This window comes from Carcharhinus amblyrhynchos, chromosome 8 (assembly GCF_965287045.1).
Source record: "Carcharhinus amblyrhynchos chromosome 8, sCarAmb.v2.hapA, whole genome shotgun sequence".
Classification (NCBI taxonomy): Eukaryota; Metazoa; Chordata; class Chondrichthyes; order Carcharhiniformes; family Carcharhinidae; genus Carcharhinus; species Carcharhinus amblyrhynchos.
This window is the reverse complement of record NC_137331.1, coordinates 30379059-30397959: the sequence shown is the minus strand read 5'-3', so window position 1 is coordinate 30397959 and position 18901 is coordinate 30379059. Positions and strand designations below refer to the sequence as shown.

General features: G+C 43.3%; 1 protein-coding gene across 2 annotated transcripts in view; it reads right to left on the bottom strand.

Moving 5' to 3' along the window:
* LOC145346497 (arf-GAP with SH3 domain, ANK repeat and PH domain-containing protein 1-like) overlaps window positions 1–18901 on the bottom strand; it is a 320720-nt gene that overhangs the window by 38940 nt on the left and 262879 nt on the right. For both annotated transcript variants that reach the window (XM_080193831.1, XM_080193832.1), the window contains 3 exons: window positions 18828–18895; window positions 16208–16315; window positions 10613–10838 (listed from right to left, as the gene is read on the bottom strand). In XM_080193831.1, coding sequence (XP_080049957.1) covers window positions 10613–10838; window positions 16208–16315; window positions 18828–18895 — 402 coding nt within the window. The remainder of the gene's footprint in view (window positions 1–10612; window positions 10839–16207; window positions 16316–18827; window positions 18896–18901) is intronic.

Below are 18901 nucleotides of genomic sequence, written 5' to 3'. Positions count from 1 at the left end.
CTGGGTTGCAGGGGAGTAGAATTGACAGTGTTACAGTTGATAAGGAGGATGTGCTGGATGTTCTGGAGGGTCTGAAAATAGATAAGTCCCCTGGTCCGGATGGGATTTACCCCAGGATTCTCTGGGAGGCAAGAGAAGTGATTGCAGAGCCTCTGGCTCTGATCTTCAGGTCGTCGTTGGCCTCCGGTATAGTACCAGATGATTGGAGGTTAGCAAATGTTGTCCCATTGTTTAAGAAGGGGAACAGATACTTCCCTGGGAATTATAGACCGGTGAGTCTCACTTCTGTTGTGGGCAAGGTTTTGGAAAAAATTATTAGGGATAGGATTTATAGTTATTTGGAGAGTAATGAGTTGATTGGAGATAGTCAGCATGGTTTTGTGGCGGGTAGGTCGTGCCTTACTAACCTTATTGAGTTTTTTGAGAAAGTGACCAAAGAGGTGGATGGGGGTAAGGCAGTGGACGTGGTGTATATGGATTTTAGTAAGGCATTTGATAAGGTTCACCATGGTAGGCTTCTGCACAAAATGCAGATGCATGGGATTGGGGGTGATCTAGGGAACTGGATTAGGAATTGGCTAGCGGATAGGAGACAGAGGGTAGTGGTTGACGGTAAATATTCATCATGGAGTTCGGTTACAAGTGGTGTGCCTCAGGGATCTGTGTTGGGGCCACTGCTGTTTGTGATTTTTATTAATGATCTGGATGAGGGTATAGTTGGGTGGATCAGTAAATTTGCTGATGACACCAAAGTCGGAGGTGTGGTAGATAGTGAGGAAGGGTGTCATAGTTTGCAGGAAGACGTAGACAGGTTGCAGAGCTGGGCCGAGAGGTGGCGGATGGAGTTCAATGCAGAGAAATGTGAGGTAATTCACTTTGGTAGGAATAACAGATGTGTGGAGTATAGGGCTAACGGGAAGACTTTGAATAGTGTGGAGGAGCAGAGGGATCTAGGTGTATGTGTACATAGATCCCTGAAAGTTGGGAATCAAGTAGATAAGGTTGTTAAGAAGGCATACAGTGTCTTGGCGTTTATTGGTAGGGGGATTGAATTTAGGAGTCGCAGCGTTATGTTGCAACTGTACACAACTCTGGTGCGGCCGCACTTGGAGTATTGTGTGCAGTTCTGGTCCCCACATTACAGGAAGGATGTGGAGGCTTTGGAGAGAGTGCAGAGGAGGTTTACCAGGATGTTGCCTGGTATGGAGGGGAGATCCTATGAGGAGAGGCTGAGGGATTTGGGGTTGTTTTCGCTGGAAAGAAGGCGGCTAAGAGGGGATCTTATTGAAACATATAAGATGATTAGAGGTTTAGATAGGGTGGATAGTGATAGCCTTTTTCCTCTGATGGAAAAATCTAGCACGAGGGGGCATGGCTTTAAACTAAGGGGGGGTAGTTATAGGACAGATGTCAGGGGTAGGTTCTTTACCCAGAGGGTGGTGAGGGATTGGAATGCCCTGCCTGCTGCGGTTGTAAATGCGCCTAGTTTGGGGGCGTTTAAGAGTTCTGTGGACAGGTTTATGGACGAAAAGGGATTGGTTTAGGTTAGTGGGTCATTGTTGTTTTTTTTACTGGTCGGCGCAACATCGTGGGCCGAAGGGCCTGTTCTGCGCTGTAATGTTCTATGTTCTAAAGAAAGATATAAATAATGGAAGGGGGAGCCATGAGGTGGAGGTGTCAGCGTTGGATTGAGGTGGACACAGTAAGAAGACTCACAGCAAGAGGTTAAAGCCCAACAGGTGGATTTGGAATCACGAGTTGCTCATTCATTAGGGAGAGAGGCAAGAACAACAAAAGGGGTCTACAATAGGGTGCAGAGCAAGGGAGACCTAATGACAAAAGGTTTCATTTTACTTAAGTCAAAGAGTGTGGTAATGGGTAAAAGCCATGAAACCTTACTTGTAACATTTTCTGTTTTTTATCTTTTCCAGTTTGCCTATAATTTTTCACCCTTTCTTACAGTTATATGTGTTTAATTGTCGCTATTTTAATTAACAGGTGAGCTTGAATCAGACGTACTGCTTTTTCATGTATTGCTTCCTTAACTGCACGCATAAAACAATGGTTTTCTCAAGATAGTAGGACAGCCTCATTAGCCTGCAGAGGCCATATTAATTTGTTCTGTTTTGTGATTGTGAGGTAGTGATTAGTTTGAAGTATATTTATTACCTAGTCAGATATTGCAGCATAATTGGATCAAACTTCCTGGGGGCGATTCTCCCATCCCGCTGTGTTAATTTTCTAGCACAGCAGGCTGTGAGAATCGTGCATCAGCCGATTTGGGGGATTCCCGCAAACATTCTCTTGCTTCCCCAGGCCCGGATTTCTGGCAGTGTCTGTATGGCGCTGGAAATAGGGGCTATCATTTAAGTAGTATTTCGCATACTATTTAAATACTTTTAGCCAGCCTGGGACGGAACTCTCTGCGCCTGGGCCAGGCTCTGGGCCTGAGAACTCTGAGGCTCTCTGGGGGATTTCAATCTACATATTGATTGGTTGTCCCATGTCGGACGCGGTGGGCTTGAGGCAGAGTTCTCGGAATGCTGCCGGGATAGTTTCCCTGAACAGTGTGTAACGGAACCGACGAGGGAGCGAGCTATCTTAGATCTGGTGTTGTGTAACGAGGCAGGAAGAATTAGGGATCTTGTTGTGAGGGATCCTCTTGGGACGAGCGATCATTGTACGGTTGAGTTTCTGATGCAGATGGAGGATGAGAAAAAAGGGTCCTGGGCCTGTGTCCTCTGTTTGAACAGAGGAGAGTACGATAGAATGAGAGAGGAATTAGCAAATGTAGATTGGGGGTGCAGATTGGTCGGTAGGACTGCTGAGGAACAGTGGAGGATCTTTAAGGAGATCTTTTCCGGTGCTCAGCAGAAATATATTCCGATTGTAAAGAAGGAACGTAGGAGAAGGGATAATCAGCCGTGGTTATCGAAGGAAATAAAGGAGAGTATTAAATTAAAAGCTGATGCGTTTAGAGTGGCTAAAAGTAGTGGGTGAGTAGAAGATTGGGAGAGGTTTAAAAATCAACAAAGATTGACTAAGAAGATGACAAAGAAAGGAAGGATAGACTATGAAGCTGAACTAGCACAAAATATAAAAAAGGACAGTAAGAGTTTTTACAAATATATAAAGAGGAGGAGGCTGGCTCGGGTGAATGTTGGACCCTTAGAGGATGAGAGGGGGGATTTAGCGGTGGGAGATGAGGAAATGGCTGAGGCCTTAAATGAGTTTTTTGCCTCGGTCTTCACGGAGGAGGACGCGAATAGTTTGCTGGATATTAAAGATAGAAGGATGGTAGGAGTTGAGTGCCTGAATGCGATTACTGTCACTAGAGAGGTAGTGCTTGATCGACTAGCGGGACTGATGGTGGACAAGTCCCCAGGACCAGATAGAATGCATCCCAGGGTTCTGAAGGAAATGGCAGAGGTGATAGTAGATGCCTTAGCAATTATTTACCAAACTTCGCTGGATTCCGGGGAAGTGCCGGAAGATTGGAAAACGGCTAATTTTACGCCACTGTTTAAAAAAGGTAGCAGGCAAAAGGCAGGGAATTATAGGCTAGTTAGTTTAACGTCTGTTGTTGGAAAAATGCTGGAATCCGTCATCAAAGAAGAAATAGCGAGGCACCTACAGAAGAATTGTTTGATAGAGCAGACGCAGCACGGATTCGTTAAAGGGAAGTTGTGTTTGACAAATTTATTGGATTTCTATGAGGATGTGACTAGTGCGGTAGACAGAGGGGAACCGGTGGATGTGGTGTTTCTCGATTTTCAGAAGGCGTTTGATAAGGTGCCGCACAAAAGGTTGCTTCAGAAGGTTAGGGGGCATGGAGTTGGGGGTAAGGTGTTAGCGTGGATAGAGGATTGGTTGTCTAATAGGAGACAGAGAGTTGGTATCAATGGGTGCTATTCTGATTGGCGGTTGGTAACTAGTGGAGTGCCGCAGGGGTCGGTGCTGGGGCCTCAGCTATTTACCATTTATATACACGATCTGGAGGAGGGGGCTGAGTGTAAGGTGTCGAAATTTGCTGATGACACAAAGGTGAGTGGAGAAGCAAATTGTGCGGAGGGTGTGGAAAGTCTGCAGAGGGATCTAGATAGGCTGAGTGAGTGGGCGAGGACCTGGCAGATGGAGTACAATGTTAGCAACTGTGAGGTTATCCACTTTGGCAGGAATAATAGTCGGAGGGATTACTATTTAAAAGAGCGAAAAGCTGCAGCATGCTATGGTGCAGAGGGACCTAGGGGTCCTTGTGCACGAGTCGCAAAAACCCAGTCTGCAGGTGCAGCAGGTGATCAGGAAGGCGAATGGGATGCTGGCCTTTATAGCGAGGGGGATAGAATATAAAAGCAGGGAGGTCTTGCTGCAACTGTACAGGGCACTGGTGAGGCCGCAGCTGGAGTACTGTGTGCAGTTTTGGTCACCGCACTTGCGCAAGGATATTTTGGCCTTGGAGGGAGTGCAGAGGAGGTTCACTAGGCTGATCCTGGAGATGAGGGGGTTGGACTATGAAGAGAGACTGAATAGACTGGGTCTGTACTTGTTGGAGTTTAGAAGGATGAGGGGGGGGATCTTATAGAGACGTATAAGATAATGAAGGGGATGGATAGAGTAGAAGTAGAGAGATTCTTCCCGCTCAGGAAGGGCAGCAGGACTAGAGGGCACAGCCTCAAGATAAGGGGGTGGGGGGGAGCAATTTAGAACGGAGTTGAGGAGGAACTTCTTCACTCAAAGGGTGGTGAATCTCTGGAATTCTCTGCCCATTGAAGTGGTGGAGGCTACCTCGCTAAATATATTTAAGTCACGGGTAAATAGGTTTTTGGTAGGCAAGGGAATTAAGGGTTATGGGGAGAAAGCGGGAAAGTGGAACTGAGCCACTTCAGATCAGCCATGATCTTACTGAATGGCGGGGCAGGCTCGAAGGGCTAGATGGCCTACTCCTGCTCCTACTTCTTATGTTCTTATGCCTGCTTGCATCTCCCACCCTGCCAGGCATATTCCACTCCAGCGGGGTTCAGATTCGCTCCGCACTTTTGGAGAACTAATGGGATGACCCCACTGGAGTGAAGTAGGGTAATCAGGAGCTTCCCAAGGGCTCGGGCTGCGGGAGTAGTGCCCCCGGGCACAGACACTGTGGCAGTGCCAGCCTGTGGCCCTGCCATTGCCCAGGGGTCAAAGTGCCCATGCCCAGGAGACACCTTGGCACTGCCACTCAGACAAGGGGCAGTGCCAAGCGGGTTGGGCAATCAGTAGGGGGGAATCCCACTGCCACTCTGCATTGGGATCTGGTCAGGGCAGGAGGGAGACCAGCAATTGGGGCAGGCTGGAAATTGGTGGTTTGGGATGGTGGAGGAGGGGTTGGCCCAGGAATGGAGATGGGGCGCGTTCGGGCCTAGGGGGGGAACAGCATTGCGGGGGTCCTGGGCTGGCCAGTGATTTAACTGGCCAGCAAATAGGGACACTGGCTGTTCAGGGCCACTGCACATGCAGAGAGGCCCTGAAATGTCAGCCTCATGGGTGGAAATAGGCTCCGGCCCCGAAATGTAATGATATTCATTATTATTATTATTATTATTATTGCTGATGGCCTCTGCATTGCATAGAGTGTGGGAGATTCTAGAGTGAGCTCCCACTGAAAAAAGAATGATTTACCCCAGTTTTCGTGCAAATTCGACACTTAGGACTTTCTTGGGAGAATCCCGGCCCCTATTTCAAAATAGATCTCTGCCATTTTTTTCATTCCTTTGTTGGATTTGGGTGTTGCGGGCAAAACAAGGATTTGTTGCTCATTCTTTGAGAAGGTTACAATGAGCCACTTTCTTGAACTGCTGCAGTCTACATGATATATAATATACAGTGCTGTTAGATAGATAATTCCAAGATTTGAAGGGAAGACTATATGTTTCCAAGCCAGGATGGTGCACGGCTTTTGAGAGGAATGTGAGATGGTGTTGTTGACATATGCCTGCTGCCCTGGTGCTTCTAGTTAGGCTTGTCCAGTGTGCTGGATGTAGACTATGAAGCCCTCCCAATGTGATTCCCAAAAGTAGTTTTCAAAATGCTAGTAAATTGGAGTGGAAGATTCAGAAAGAAACTGCTCCTCCAATCACAGGCCATTGCTCTCCTGCATTTGGTGCGGATATGCTCAAGAATGTAACACTAGAACGACCAGAATTGTCATTCAGGCACTATCTGGCTGAAAAAGGACAGGCTACTGAAGTCAAGATTGTCCTTTACTTTGAGCATTTGAATAAAAATGTTTCATTTTCATAAATCTTAGTGGTAATACTTTACCAGTCCTTGTTGTATGCCATGTATGCTTAACAGTTTCCAGTTTAGTAAGGTGTTTTTTGGGGGCAGAGGTGGACCAACATAGACAAGCCCCGATGGCCAATGAAGTTTGCTTCAGAGGTACCATCTATTGCTTTATAACCCAAGACCAGGATTTCTTTTTCATACAATATCCGTTCATACAACAGCTGCAACTCACAATCAGCACAAAGAGAACCATCTTGGTCAGGCTTCATTCTCTCCTATCCACAAGTCTTAAATGCACGCAACCACAGCTATTTTCCCTGTTCTCTCGGAAAAACCGAAAGATGATTGAATTCCAACAGTGATTATTTAAAGATGATGGGTAGATGAAAATTATCATCATGGTGATTCTCTCTTACCCACTTTTTCTATACTGGTAGCTATATGGCCACCTATCATGGTGTTCCTTCTAACTGAACTCCCATAGATAAATGAAGAGACTGCTAACTTGGTATTGGAACCAAGTAACTCAATCTCCGTATGTACAAACCCTGGGTAGGCCCACTGCAGGCTATGGTCTCTCTGCATAACCGACATGCCTTACGATTTTTGAATAATCATGGTGGTGAACTGAAAGAATACCATGTTAGATTTGCTATTCTAAGAGATCACGACCAGATCTGTCCTGATCCTGTTAACAAGTCTATTGATCTGTGGATTCACAGATCTAAAGGCTTCTATCTTATTAGGGTTGGTCCCTTGGCTTGACAGTAATGGTAGAGTGAGGGATATGCCAGGCCTTGGGGTTACAGATTGTGGCTAAATACAATTCTGCTGCTCTTGCTTGAGGATTGAACATATTACAGAGGAGGCGGTGCTGGAAGTCTTAAAGCACATCAAGGTAGATAAATCACTGGTACCTGATGAAGTGCATCCCAGGACATTGTGGGAGCCTATAGTCACGGGTTGGGTGCCTGAAGATTACAGAGTGGCAAATGTTGTGCCTTTGTTTAAAAAGGGCTGCAGAGAAAAGCCTGGGAACTACAGGCCAGTGAGCCTCTCATCTGCAGTGGGTAAATTGTTGGAAGGTATTTTGAGAGACAGGATCTACAGGCATTTGGAAACACAAGGATTGATTAGGTGCAGTCAGCATGGCTTTGTAAGGGGAAAATCATGTCTCACTAATTTGATTCAGTTTCTTGAAGGCGTAACCAAAAAGCTAGATGAGGGCAGTGCAGCTGATGTTGTCTACATGTACTTAAGCAAGCCTTTGACATGATACTGCATGGTAGGTTGTTGCATAAGGTTAAATCTCACAGGATCCAGGGTGAGGTATCTAAATGGATACAAAATTGGCTTCTTGATAGAAGTCAGAGGGTGGTTGTAGAGGGTTGTTTTTCAAACTGGAGGCCTGTGACCAGCAGTGTGCCTCAGGGATCAGTGCTGGGTCCACTTTTATTTGTCATTTATATTAATAATTTGGATGAGAATATAGGAAGCATGGTTAGTAAGTTCGTGGATGATACTAAGATTGGTGGCATAGTGGACAGTGAAGAAAGTTATCTCCAATTGTAACAGAATCTTGATCAATTGGGCCAGTGGGCTGACGAATGGCAGATGGAGTTTAGTTTAGACAAATGTGATGTGATGCATTTTGGTAGATTGAACCAGGGCAGGACTTACTCAGTTAATAGTGGGACACTGGGGAGAGTTACAGAACAGAAAGATCTAGGGGTACATGTTCATAGCTTCTTGAAAGTGGAGTCACTGGTGGCCAGAGTGGTGAAGGCAGCATGCTTGGTTTCATTGGTCAGAACATTGAATGCAGGAGTTAGGACATCTTGTTGAAGTTGTACAAGGCGTTGGTAAAGCCACACTTGGAACACTATGTGCAATTCTGGTGATCCTATTATAGAAAGGATATTATTAAACTAGAAAGAGTGCAGAAAAGATTTACCAGTATGCTACCGGGACTTGATGGATTGAGTTATAAGGAAAGGCTGGATAGACTGCGCCTTTTTTGTCTGGAGCGTAAGAGGCTGAGGGGTGATCTTATAGGTGACCTATGCTACTTGAGGAACATAGATCAGCTGGATAGTCAATACCTTTTCCAAAAGGTAGGGGACTCTAAAACTAGAGGGCATAGGTTTAAGCTGAGAGGGGAGAGACACAAATGTGTCCAGAGGGGCAACTTTTTCAGAGGGTGGTAAGTGTCTGGAACAAGCTGCCAGAGGTAGTAGTAGAGGTGGGTACTATTTTGTCCTTTAAAAAGCATTTAGATAGCTACATGGCTAAGATGGGTAAAGAGAAATATGGGCCAAATGCGGGCAATTGGGATTAGCTTACTGGTTTTAAAAAGAAAAGTGCAGCATGGACAAGTTGAGCCAAAGGGCCTGTTTCCATGCTGTAAACCTCATGACTCTATGATAGCTCACAACCTTTCAAGGATGCCCAGTTTTGAATTGCTAGATTGGATCTGAATATATCCCATTTAGCACAGTGGTGGTGCCACTTAACACAATGGAAGGGTACCTTCAATGTGAAGGTGGAATTTTGAGGTGTTCGTTCCTTCTGATGTTGTGATGGGCAGATGCCCTTCGTCAGGTAGACTTTTCCCCCATTTTTATTTCCCTTAGCACCTGCTGCAGGTCCAGTCTGCCAGCTATGCCCTAGCAGACTTGGCCAACCTGGGTGGCACAGTGGTTAGCACTGCTGCCTCACAGCGCCAGGAACCTGGGTTCGATTCCTAGCTTGGGTCACTGTCTGTGAAGAGTCTGCACATTCTCCCCGCATCTGCTTGGATTTCCTTCAGGTGCTATAGTTTCCACCCATGGTCTGAAAGATACGCTGGTTAGCCATGCTAAATTCTGCCTCAGAGTACAGGCACTGGAGAGTGCTGACTAGGGGATTTTCACAATAACTTCATTGCAGTACTAATGTAAACCTACTTGTGACACTAATAAATAAAATAACTTGGTCAGTAGCGGTGCTAACAAGCACTGATGGACATTGAAACCATCCCTCCCCCCCACCTCCTTCCGATATCAAGTACATGTCATTTTGTACTTCTGCTGAGTGCATTCAGTATGGATGGGTACTGATTTTCTCAGCTGGGGGAAAGACATAGGCAGGAAGTCGCAACAGATTTTCTTGCCCATATTTGATCTGATGCCACTAGATATCATTGGGTCAGGAGTCAATGTTGAGTGCTCCTAGGACTTCTTCTTCCTGACAGTATACGAAATCTGTTAGGTCCATCCTGACAATGCAACAGTCAATTGTAATGGTGGAATCTGGGACATTGGCTTCATCAATTTCCTGCTGAATTCTTCATTTGGATTCTCTGGCTTGGATATTAATGCTAGTTTCTTAGGCAAAGGGGTGGAGCTTCGGATGGAAACCTGAAGTTTGGGTTTCCCTTAAGAATTTCATAGTGTATGTCTTTCCTTCTCAACAGAATACACACCCAACCAGATATCAGCCTGATTAACAAGCTCGGCATCCAGTTGGGTGCAGCAGGATCCAGAGCATGGCTGCAAGAGCAGGGGAATTGGGTGGAAGGGGAACCCAGGTGTAGTTGGATCTCTGATAATCTGATAGGGTGGCACAGCAGAAGTTTGAGAGATGCAAGGGATAGCTTATCATTGGCGCTCACTTCTTAAAATTTTAAACTTAAAGTCATCAATTTGTGAACCAGGTTATAACTTTTAGTTTAGTTTTTTCTTTCTCAAGTACTTAGTCACACTACTTCAGCCTGATACAATGAATTTACTAGTTACTTTAATTCTTATACCTGCATTTGTGGTGTTCTGCAATTTTCTGATTCTTTAAGCACAATAATCCATGTCTGATCTGTACTGACATTTTTAGTTTGATTTTGCAGTAGCAAAACATGTACAACTTCCTTACTAATGGCTTCACCAAGGACTAACCATTTTTGATGTTCATGAAGCCATTTTTGGAAGGGTGGGTGGGAATGATCCAAGCTATGCTAAGCAAAGACTAATAGTCAGTTAACAACTCCTTTCAATTGTACATTAGCCAGTTCACCATTTTTTTCAAAAATTAACAAAGAAGTCATTGAAGGATTGGCAACAATAAGTCAGAGAAAAATTAATCAAGTTCTTGTGCCAAAAATAAGGGAGAGAATTATACTACAATTGACCACAGAATAATGACAGAGCAACTGTTCCTGTTGACGACAGAAATGGCACAATAAGAAAAGTGGACACTGCTTTGATTGGAGTATTTAATGAACATTTACCATAATGCAATTAGCAGCTAAATATGCAATTGCAAATCATAACTAAATACACAAACATCTCAGAAAATGTATTTCATTTTAGTCACCAACCTTTGCTTGGATTCCTAGGAGGAAGAGGAGGGGCATCAGTGGCTGGTGACATTGGAGAATCTGCACCACTTCCATATATCTGATTACTAAATGCCCCATAGGACAATCGCTGTTTTTCTCGTGCAATGGCAAGTCCTGGGATCATAAGTTTTTCTTGTGGGGAGAGACTAGAAGACTGGCAGCAGCTCTGTGGCCTTGGAGAACGTTCTTTCTTTACAGGGCTGGTCTAGTGATGGGGAAAAAGGGGACAGAGTTAAATATAATGACAACACCAAATCTAAGATGAATAATCCACTCCTGTTGAAATTACAACGACAGCAACCCCAGGGATAAAAAGTCTCTGCACCTATCACACACAATTTTCAGTAGTTTATTGCCTTTGCCCAAATGTATTTTTGTTTAATGTATGGTTTTTAACTTTGGATTCTTAGATTTGATTGTATTTTTTGTGACAGTAATTTCCAGGCCAAACTTATCTCAATTACAAAGTTTATAACTATGAAAGACTATACTTAGAACATAGAACACTACAGCACAAACAGGCCCTTCGGCCCACAAGCTGCGCCGATCACATCTATACCTACTAAGCCATAGACCTATCTATAACCTCCAATCCCATTAGATCCCATATACTCATCCAGAAGTCTTTTAAAAGACCCCAGCGAGTTCACCTCCACCACCACCGACGGCAGCCGATTCCATTCACTCACCACCCTCTGAGTGAAAAACTTACCCCTAACATCTCCTCTGCACTTGCTTCCCTGCACCTTAAATCTGTGTCCTCTCGTAGCGACCATTTCAGCCCAGGGAAATAGCCTCTGAGAATCCACCCTATCTATTCCTCTCTACATTGTATAAACCTCTATCAGGTCGCCTCTCAACCTTCATCTCTCCAGGGAGAAGAGTCCCAGCTCCCTCAACCTATCTTCATAAGGCATGCCTCCAAATCCAGGCAACATCCTTGTAAATCTCCTCTGCACCCTCTCAATAGCTTCCACGTCCTTCCTATAGTGAGGCAACCAGAACTGCGCACAGTACTCCAAGTGGGGTCTGACAAGCATCTTATAAAGTTGCAGCATTACCTCCCGACTCCTAAACTCAATCCCTCGATTAATGAAGGCCAGTACACCATACGCCTTCTTGACCACATCCTCCACCCGCGAGGCCGATTTAAGTGTCCTGTGGACCCGGACCCCAAGATCCTTCTGCTCTTCAACACAGCTAAGACTCCTACCCTTAATATTGTATTCCTTCATCCCATTGGTCCTGCCAAAATGGATCACTACACATTTATCTGCGTTGAAGTCCATCTGCCATTTCTCTGCCCCGTCTTGCATCCTATCTATGTCCCGCTGCAACTTCTGACATCTCTCCAGACCATCCACAACACCACAAACCTTCGTATCATTGGCGAACTTACTAACCCATCCCTCCACTTCCTCATCCAGGTCATTTATGAAAATGACAAACAGCAAGTGTCCTAGAACAGATCCCTGGGGGACTCCACTGGTGACCGACCTCCATGCAGAAAAAGACCCATCCACAACCACTCTCTGCCTTCTGCAGGCAAGCCAGTTCTGGATCCACAAGGCCAAAGCCCCCTGGATCCCATGCCCTCTCACCTTCTCAAGAAGTCTTGCATGGGGGACCTTATCAAATGCCCTGCTGAAGTCCATGAAAACCACGTCACCGCTCTTCCTTTGTCAATGTGTTCAGTCACATTCTCTAAGAACTCAACTAGGCTCGTAAGGCACGATCTGCCCTTGACAAAACCATGTTGACTATTTCTGATCATTCTAAACTTCTCCAAATGCTCATAAATCTTGTCCCTCAGAAGCCTCTCCATCAGCTTACCAACCACTGAGGTCAGACTCACCGGTCGGTAATTTCCCGGGCTATCCCTGTTCCCTTTCTTGAAAATAGGAACCACATCCGCAATCCTCCAATCCTCCAGAACCTCTCCCGTCTCCATCAACGACGCAAAGATCATCACCAGGGGCTCTGCAATCACTTCGTCACCTCCCACAGTAACCTGGGGTACATCCCATCTGGTCCCGGTGACTTGTCTATCTTGATAGAGTTTAAAAGTTCTAACACATCCTCTTCCTTAACATCCACATACTCAATCTTTTCAGACTGCCGCAAACCTGTAGTACAACCTCCTAGATCACTTTCCACCGTGAATACCGAGGCAAAGTGCTCATTAAGCACCTCTGTCATTTCTTCCGGTTCCACACAGACTTTTCCCCCTTCACCTTTTACAGGTCCTATCCCTTCTCTTCTCATCCTTTTACTTTTCACATATTTGTAGACGGCCTTGGGACTCTCTTTAATCTTACCTGCCATGGCCTTCTCATGACCCCTTCTGGCTCTCCTAATTTCCTTTTTAAGCTCCTTTCTACAAGCCTTATACTCCTCTAGATCCTTAACATCTCCTAGATCTCTGAACCTTTTATACACCTTTCTTTTCTTCCTGACTAGGTTCACCACAACCTTGGTGCACCACGGTTCCTGCGCCCTACAAAACCTCCTTGTCTCATCGGAACGTTATCGTGCAGAGCTCCAGTCAAACATTCCTTGAATATCCGCCACCTTCCTTCTGTACTTTTCCCCAAGGACGCCTCCTTCCAGTTTATTCGTCCAATTATCTGCCTGATGTCTTCATATTTCCCCTTACTCCAGACAAACACCTTCCTAGCCTGCCTGATCCTATCCCTTTCAAATGCTATCGTGAAGGAGATAGAATTATGATCTCCATCCCCAAGATGCTCTCCTACTGAGAGATCCGACACCTGTCCTGGTTCATTAGCCAGCACCAGGTCAAGTACAGCCTCTCCTCTCGTAGGCTTATCCACGCACTGTGTCAGGAAACCCTCCTGAACACACATAAACTCCTCCCCATCCAAACCCCTTACCCTTGGGATATTCCAGTCGATGTTTGGGAAATTAAAGTCTCCCATCACGACAACTCTGTTATTACTACATCTCTCTAGGATCTGTTTCCCTATCTGTACCTCAACTGCCCTGTCACTATTGGGCGGCCTATAGAAAACACCCAGCAAAGTCATCGACCCTTTGCTGTTCCTAACTTCCACCCACAGAGACTCTGTAGACACTCCCTCCACGGCATCCTCCTTCTCTGCAGCCATGACACTGTCCCTGATCAACAGTGCCACTCCACCACCTCTTTTGCCCCCAACCCTGTCCTTCCTGAAGCATCTGAATCCTAGCACCTGAAGTACCCAGTCCTGTCCCTGAGATATCCAAGTCTCTGCAATGGCCACCACATCACATTCCCTAGCAGCAATCCACGCCCTAAGCTCATCTACCTTATTTACTACACTCCTGGCGTTAAAATAGACACACCTCAGCCTGGACATTTCTATTCTCCACCACCCATCTAACTCTTGATCATTTCAAATTTCAATCACATTCAAATCACATCCTTTAAGCTATGACAGAAGATTTGCCTTCTTTTTTAAAAAATCCTACTTTGATTTTATTTATATTTGGATAAAAGAGGATGGTTTGTTGAATTATTTGTTTATTGGCTAAGCAACAATGGAGCTCAATACATAACCCAGGAATGGTTCAAAATTATTTGTAAAAACATGCTACATCGTTGAAGAGCCTTGTCTCGGTGGGACCATTCTCTCCTTGGAGTCGGAGAGGCACATGTTGAAATTCCACTTAAGATGAACACAATCTTGATCTATTTTACTGTGCCATATTAAAGAAAAGAGAGTATTTATTGACAGATATGCTGCCTGCTGAACGAGCTGTCAAACCAAGGTCCCAACTATCCTTTCAGATGAGCACAAAAGATCCTATATATTGGAAACCAGCATGGGAGGCCTCCTGTTGACTTGGCTAAAATTAGTCCCTGAACTAAACCACCAAACGTCAATCATCTCATCACTGTTGTGGGACCTTGCTGTGTGCAAATTTTCAGCCATCTTTTCTAAACAACAACATTCACTACAATTAAAAAGTAATGAATTGGCTGTGATATGCTTATGAATAGTCTGATGGGTAACATGTAATCTTTCTTTCTTCCCTCCTGGCTATTGTCCTTTTACAATCAGAAAAAGATGACAGACTAAAATCGATTTTCCAGGAAAAGCCCAGTTACGAATTTCAAATCGGACTATAATCCAAACACAGATTAGCTCATCCAAAATTCTGTTTTATAGCTCCTATTGCTCTTCAGAAAGTTTACCAATTTCTGAGAAAAATCCTACAACTGCTCACAGATATGTCTGACGTTGTTCACTTAGAATTCAGAATTGACCAAATAACAATTAAGATTTCCAATCTAGAGCACATTAACTATAGGATGGCATGATTAATGCAAGAATTTGAAATTGCAAGTCATTTTAGCTGGAATATTGAGAAAGATGTGACAATTAAAATGATCTCTTGCCCATTTCATCAGAAATATAGTTTCAGTCAGATCAATAAAGCGCGAGTATTTTAAATATTTTGTCAATTTTTCGATAGTTTCCCTGCTCCTAGTTCATATTTCATTTACAGCAAATAAGATTGATCCTTACATCTGCTAGAGTGCACACTTTTTAAGCAGTATGCAGGTGAAACTCTAGGGTAGATATTTATCTGAATTGCCTAGAAACTCAATTGAGGAGGATGAGATACCCATACTGGATCTTTCCTAATAAGTCCTTCATTTGTTTTTAATTTGATCATGAGGTGTCATTGACTGGGCAAGCATTTATTGCCCATCCCTGAGGGCATTTAAGAGTCAAACCACATATGTGGATCAGGAGTCACATAGAGGCCAGGTCAGGTAAGGACAACAGATTTCTTTCCTAAAGGACATTATTGAGCAAGATGAGTTTTTGCAACAATTGATAATGGTTTCATCGTAATCATTAGATTTTTAATTACAGATTTGAACCCAGATCCCCAGAGCATTGCCCTGTGTCTCTGGGTTAGTAGTTTGGTGATAATACCACAAAGCCACTGGGTGTCACCTGCTTGCAATCCTAGCTACCTAACTTTCCTTCCTGTGCTCTTCTCAAATGATAACTCCTGGGCATGAGTTACAGACCAACAACCACCTCGCCGTATTTTTGGCCTGACTAAATCAGTGATGGAAGGATGCTGGAGATCTGACTTGGTGAACTGTTGTGCCTTGACTACAGCGCAGGATCAAAATGAAGAGCCTTTTGATGCATATGGCTCAGCACTGCATTAAAGAACATAATTATCCATTGAACTACCACAGATCTCTAGCAATTTTACTCTAAAATGTAAAATCTGTATTCTACATTCATTTAGAATTTCAGCTCTCTTATTTAAGTCAAAATGTTATATTTGGCCATTTCTTTAATCCAATTTGTAAAAGACAATCGTTTAAAAAAAAACACATTTTAGAAAGAGTTTAAAAGATTATTTTGCTTGATCTCTTTTGAACTTTCTTTGATGTTATTTTTGGCATTAAGAGCAGGTAGCTGTATCAAGGTCTCCACCAAATGATGCTCTATAATTGGTTGCTAGATAGTTTGTTTTAACAGCTTAGCTTGATGGACTGCAAGGAAATTTCTTACTTCTGTGTAAAATATTTTCTGTGCTCACCTTTACATCCAAGTCATCATCGCTTTCATCAATTTCCTCTTGCCGTAATTGCCATTCATATTCTACATGAACATGAGGATTAATTTTTCCTAAAGCAGCTTGACTGATCTGAAATTAACACAAAATATTAAATCAAATACAACTGTATTCAAATGAATGGTTTCATAATAGGATATTTACATCCTAAGGAAGAAAAGGTGGTGGTTTCAGCTCAAGAACATTGCACAAGTGAACCATAAGTATTTACATTTGTTATCTGGTGGAATGTTTACATAAACATGTCATTTATTTTTACATGTAAAAGAATATGAATGTACTGTTTAGGTTTGCATCGTTATTGGTTACCTAAAAAACTCAAGTTACAAGAAGATTATTGGGATTACTGCCAATTCAATCAGTACTTTGAGATAGCAGGGGAAACAAACATTTTATATAATGCTACTTTGAGTATTAGCTCGTATAAGTCAATCATAATGTTCAGTACACTTTCAATCATTTTACATTGTTATACATTCTCAATATGATCCCACTTGATGTCTGACAAGCAGTCTGAAAGCTATGTTAGAAAATTGAGGGAGATGACAGTTGATATCTTCAGAATGCCTCTGGAAGTTAACTTCCTCTGGAATGCCTCTGTTTGCCTGGAATCACTATGCAATTTTATGCATGTGTATTATTTTTTAAAAACAGACCTGGGGAATGGAATAAGTTTTCTAATTTTGTTACATCTAGCTGGATTTAGAAGAAGCCCCCAGATAGGGCATGATTGCGGGCAGGCCAGAGAGAATTGGGTGGGAGTATCCACATCTAATTCCCAATGTTGGGAAATTAAGCAGGGGCCAAAAGAGTCTGGTGCAGGAATCCTGCCTTCTGACAGCAGGAAGGCAATTAGCTCATTCACGAGCCACTTAAAGCCAATTATCTTCCAGCCTAGAGAAACTTATTGGTGGCTAAGGATTTAACAGAACTCGCGCGACTCTCCTACGCCACCCCACCCCACTTTACCTGCGGCCTCGGGAGGGGCATTGTCTTGTTTTCAGACGCTCTTCGCGTTATAGATGGATTTGACATTGGGAAGGTTGGGTCTGCTGAAAACACCCCCCTTAATCTGGCCTCTGAGCTACCTTCCCCAATTCTCCAGTGACCCCCTGCAGACTGATTCTGTCCACCAAAATTGCAAAGACAGCATTCAGACAGTTTCGGTTTAAGATGGAGGACAAAGGTCACAAGAGGTTCTTAAACCCCCCTTTTAAAATACCTCACCATTGAGTTTAACAGTTTTAGACTGCGACCTTTTTCCTCCATCTTAAACACCTTTTTTTAAAAATACCGCATACATGTATTGCCTCGAACATGTCTTTTGTTCTTAAATTTTGTTGTAATCTCTCACAGTTACACTTTAACATATTCTCCTTGGCTATACTGCCAAAAAAACTAAGTATTAATTCTGCTTTCTCTCCTTACAGATGCTGCCAGACTTGCTGAGTTTTTCCAGCATACTCTGTTCTTATTTCAGATTCTAACACTCAGTATTTTGTTTATTTTAGAGAACTTAAGATGTTATACTGGCAACTTTGAAATTGGCTATCATTTTGTTGCTCACATAAGCAACTGCCCATTATAAACCTGAATGTGGGGAAGGGGGCACTTCTTCACAAGGCCGTTTGACTGGCACATGGTCCACATCAGCTTAATCAATGTGACCGTAGAAAGAACCATCTTCTGCTTCTACTGTAAAAAATTGCGCTTGCACATTAAGACATGATGGTTTTCAAAAGACATACCAACAGAAAGGAGTATGGATATGGGAAAACTCTAATATTGACCAGTCATTTTTGGGACTCTGTCCACCACTCCAACAGCTAGATCTAGCACTAGAAAGTTTATTGAAGCTAAATTCTCCACAGCATATGTCATATAAGGAGTGCAAACCTGCTTGGTGCACCTGAGTTGACAAACTACCCGTGTGTAATGGTTGCAAGGACAGATTCCCAAATTTTCTTTCATTTGTTCTCTGTTAGACTTGAGAGTTGTGGAAATTTTTGTAGCTATTTTGGGAATGTGGAGTTGCAGCATCCATTGGAATCTGTGAAATGTCCTTTTGTTCTGTAGGATACGTTGAGTTGAGATTCACTAGGTAAGATGGATTCTTTCTGTTAATTGCAGGAAGGACAAGATCTCTGAGCGCAAGAGAAATTATAGTTCCAGCAATTAACAGAAAATAATTTTGCCTCAATGTCCTAAGTTAGGCTCTGAATCAACATATGTAAATCTGTGTGGAATTGAATTTATGTGTATTTAGAATATATTTTGAACACTTGGACCAAACATGACACCAAACGATGCAAGTATGCAATGAATAAACACTTCAATAATTGAACTTTTTGTCAGGAAAATATATTCAAACAGCCTTAGGATTTGGATAAAAGAAATTCTGGAATTGAACATATTTTGGATTTTTTTGAGAATTTCAAAAAGATTTTCATGACCAATATTATAGCTAAATATACCAAGCAAAAACGATTGCATTGTAACTGTTGGTTTTCAAAGAAATTTTAAATCTAAGGTTGGACTAGAAATTCTGTGAAAGGAATCAATATCAAATTGAACTATTTCTTACCAGTTCTTCACACTGTGCACGCTGCAATCTTCTTGCGATATCAAGAGCTGTTTCTCCACTCTGGTTTACTGTTA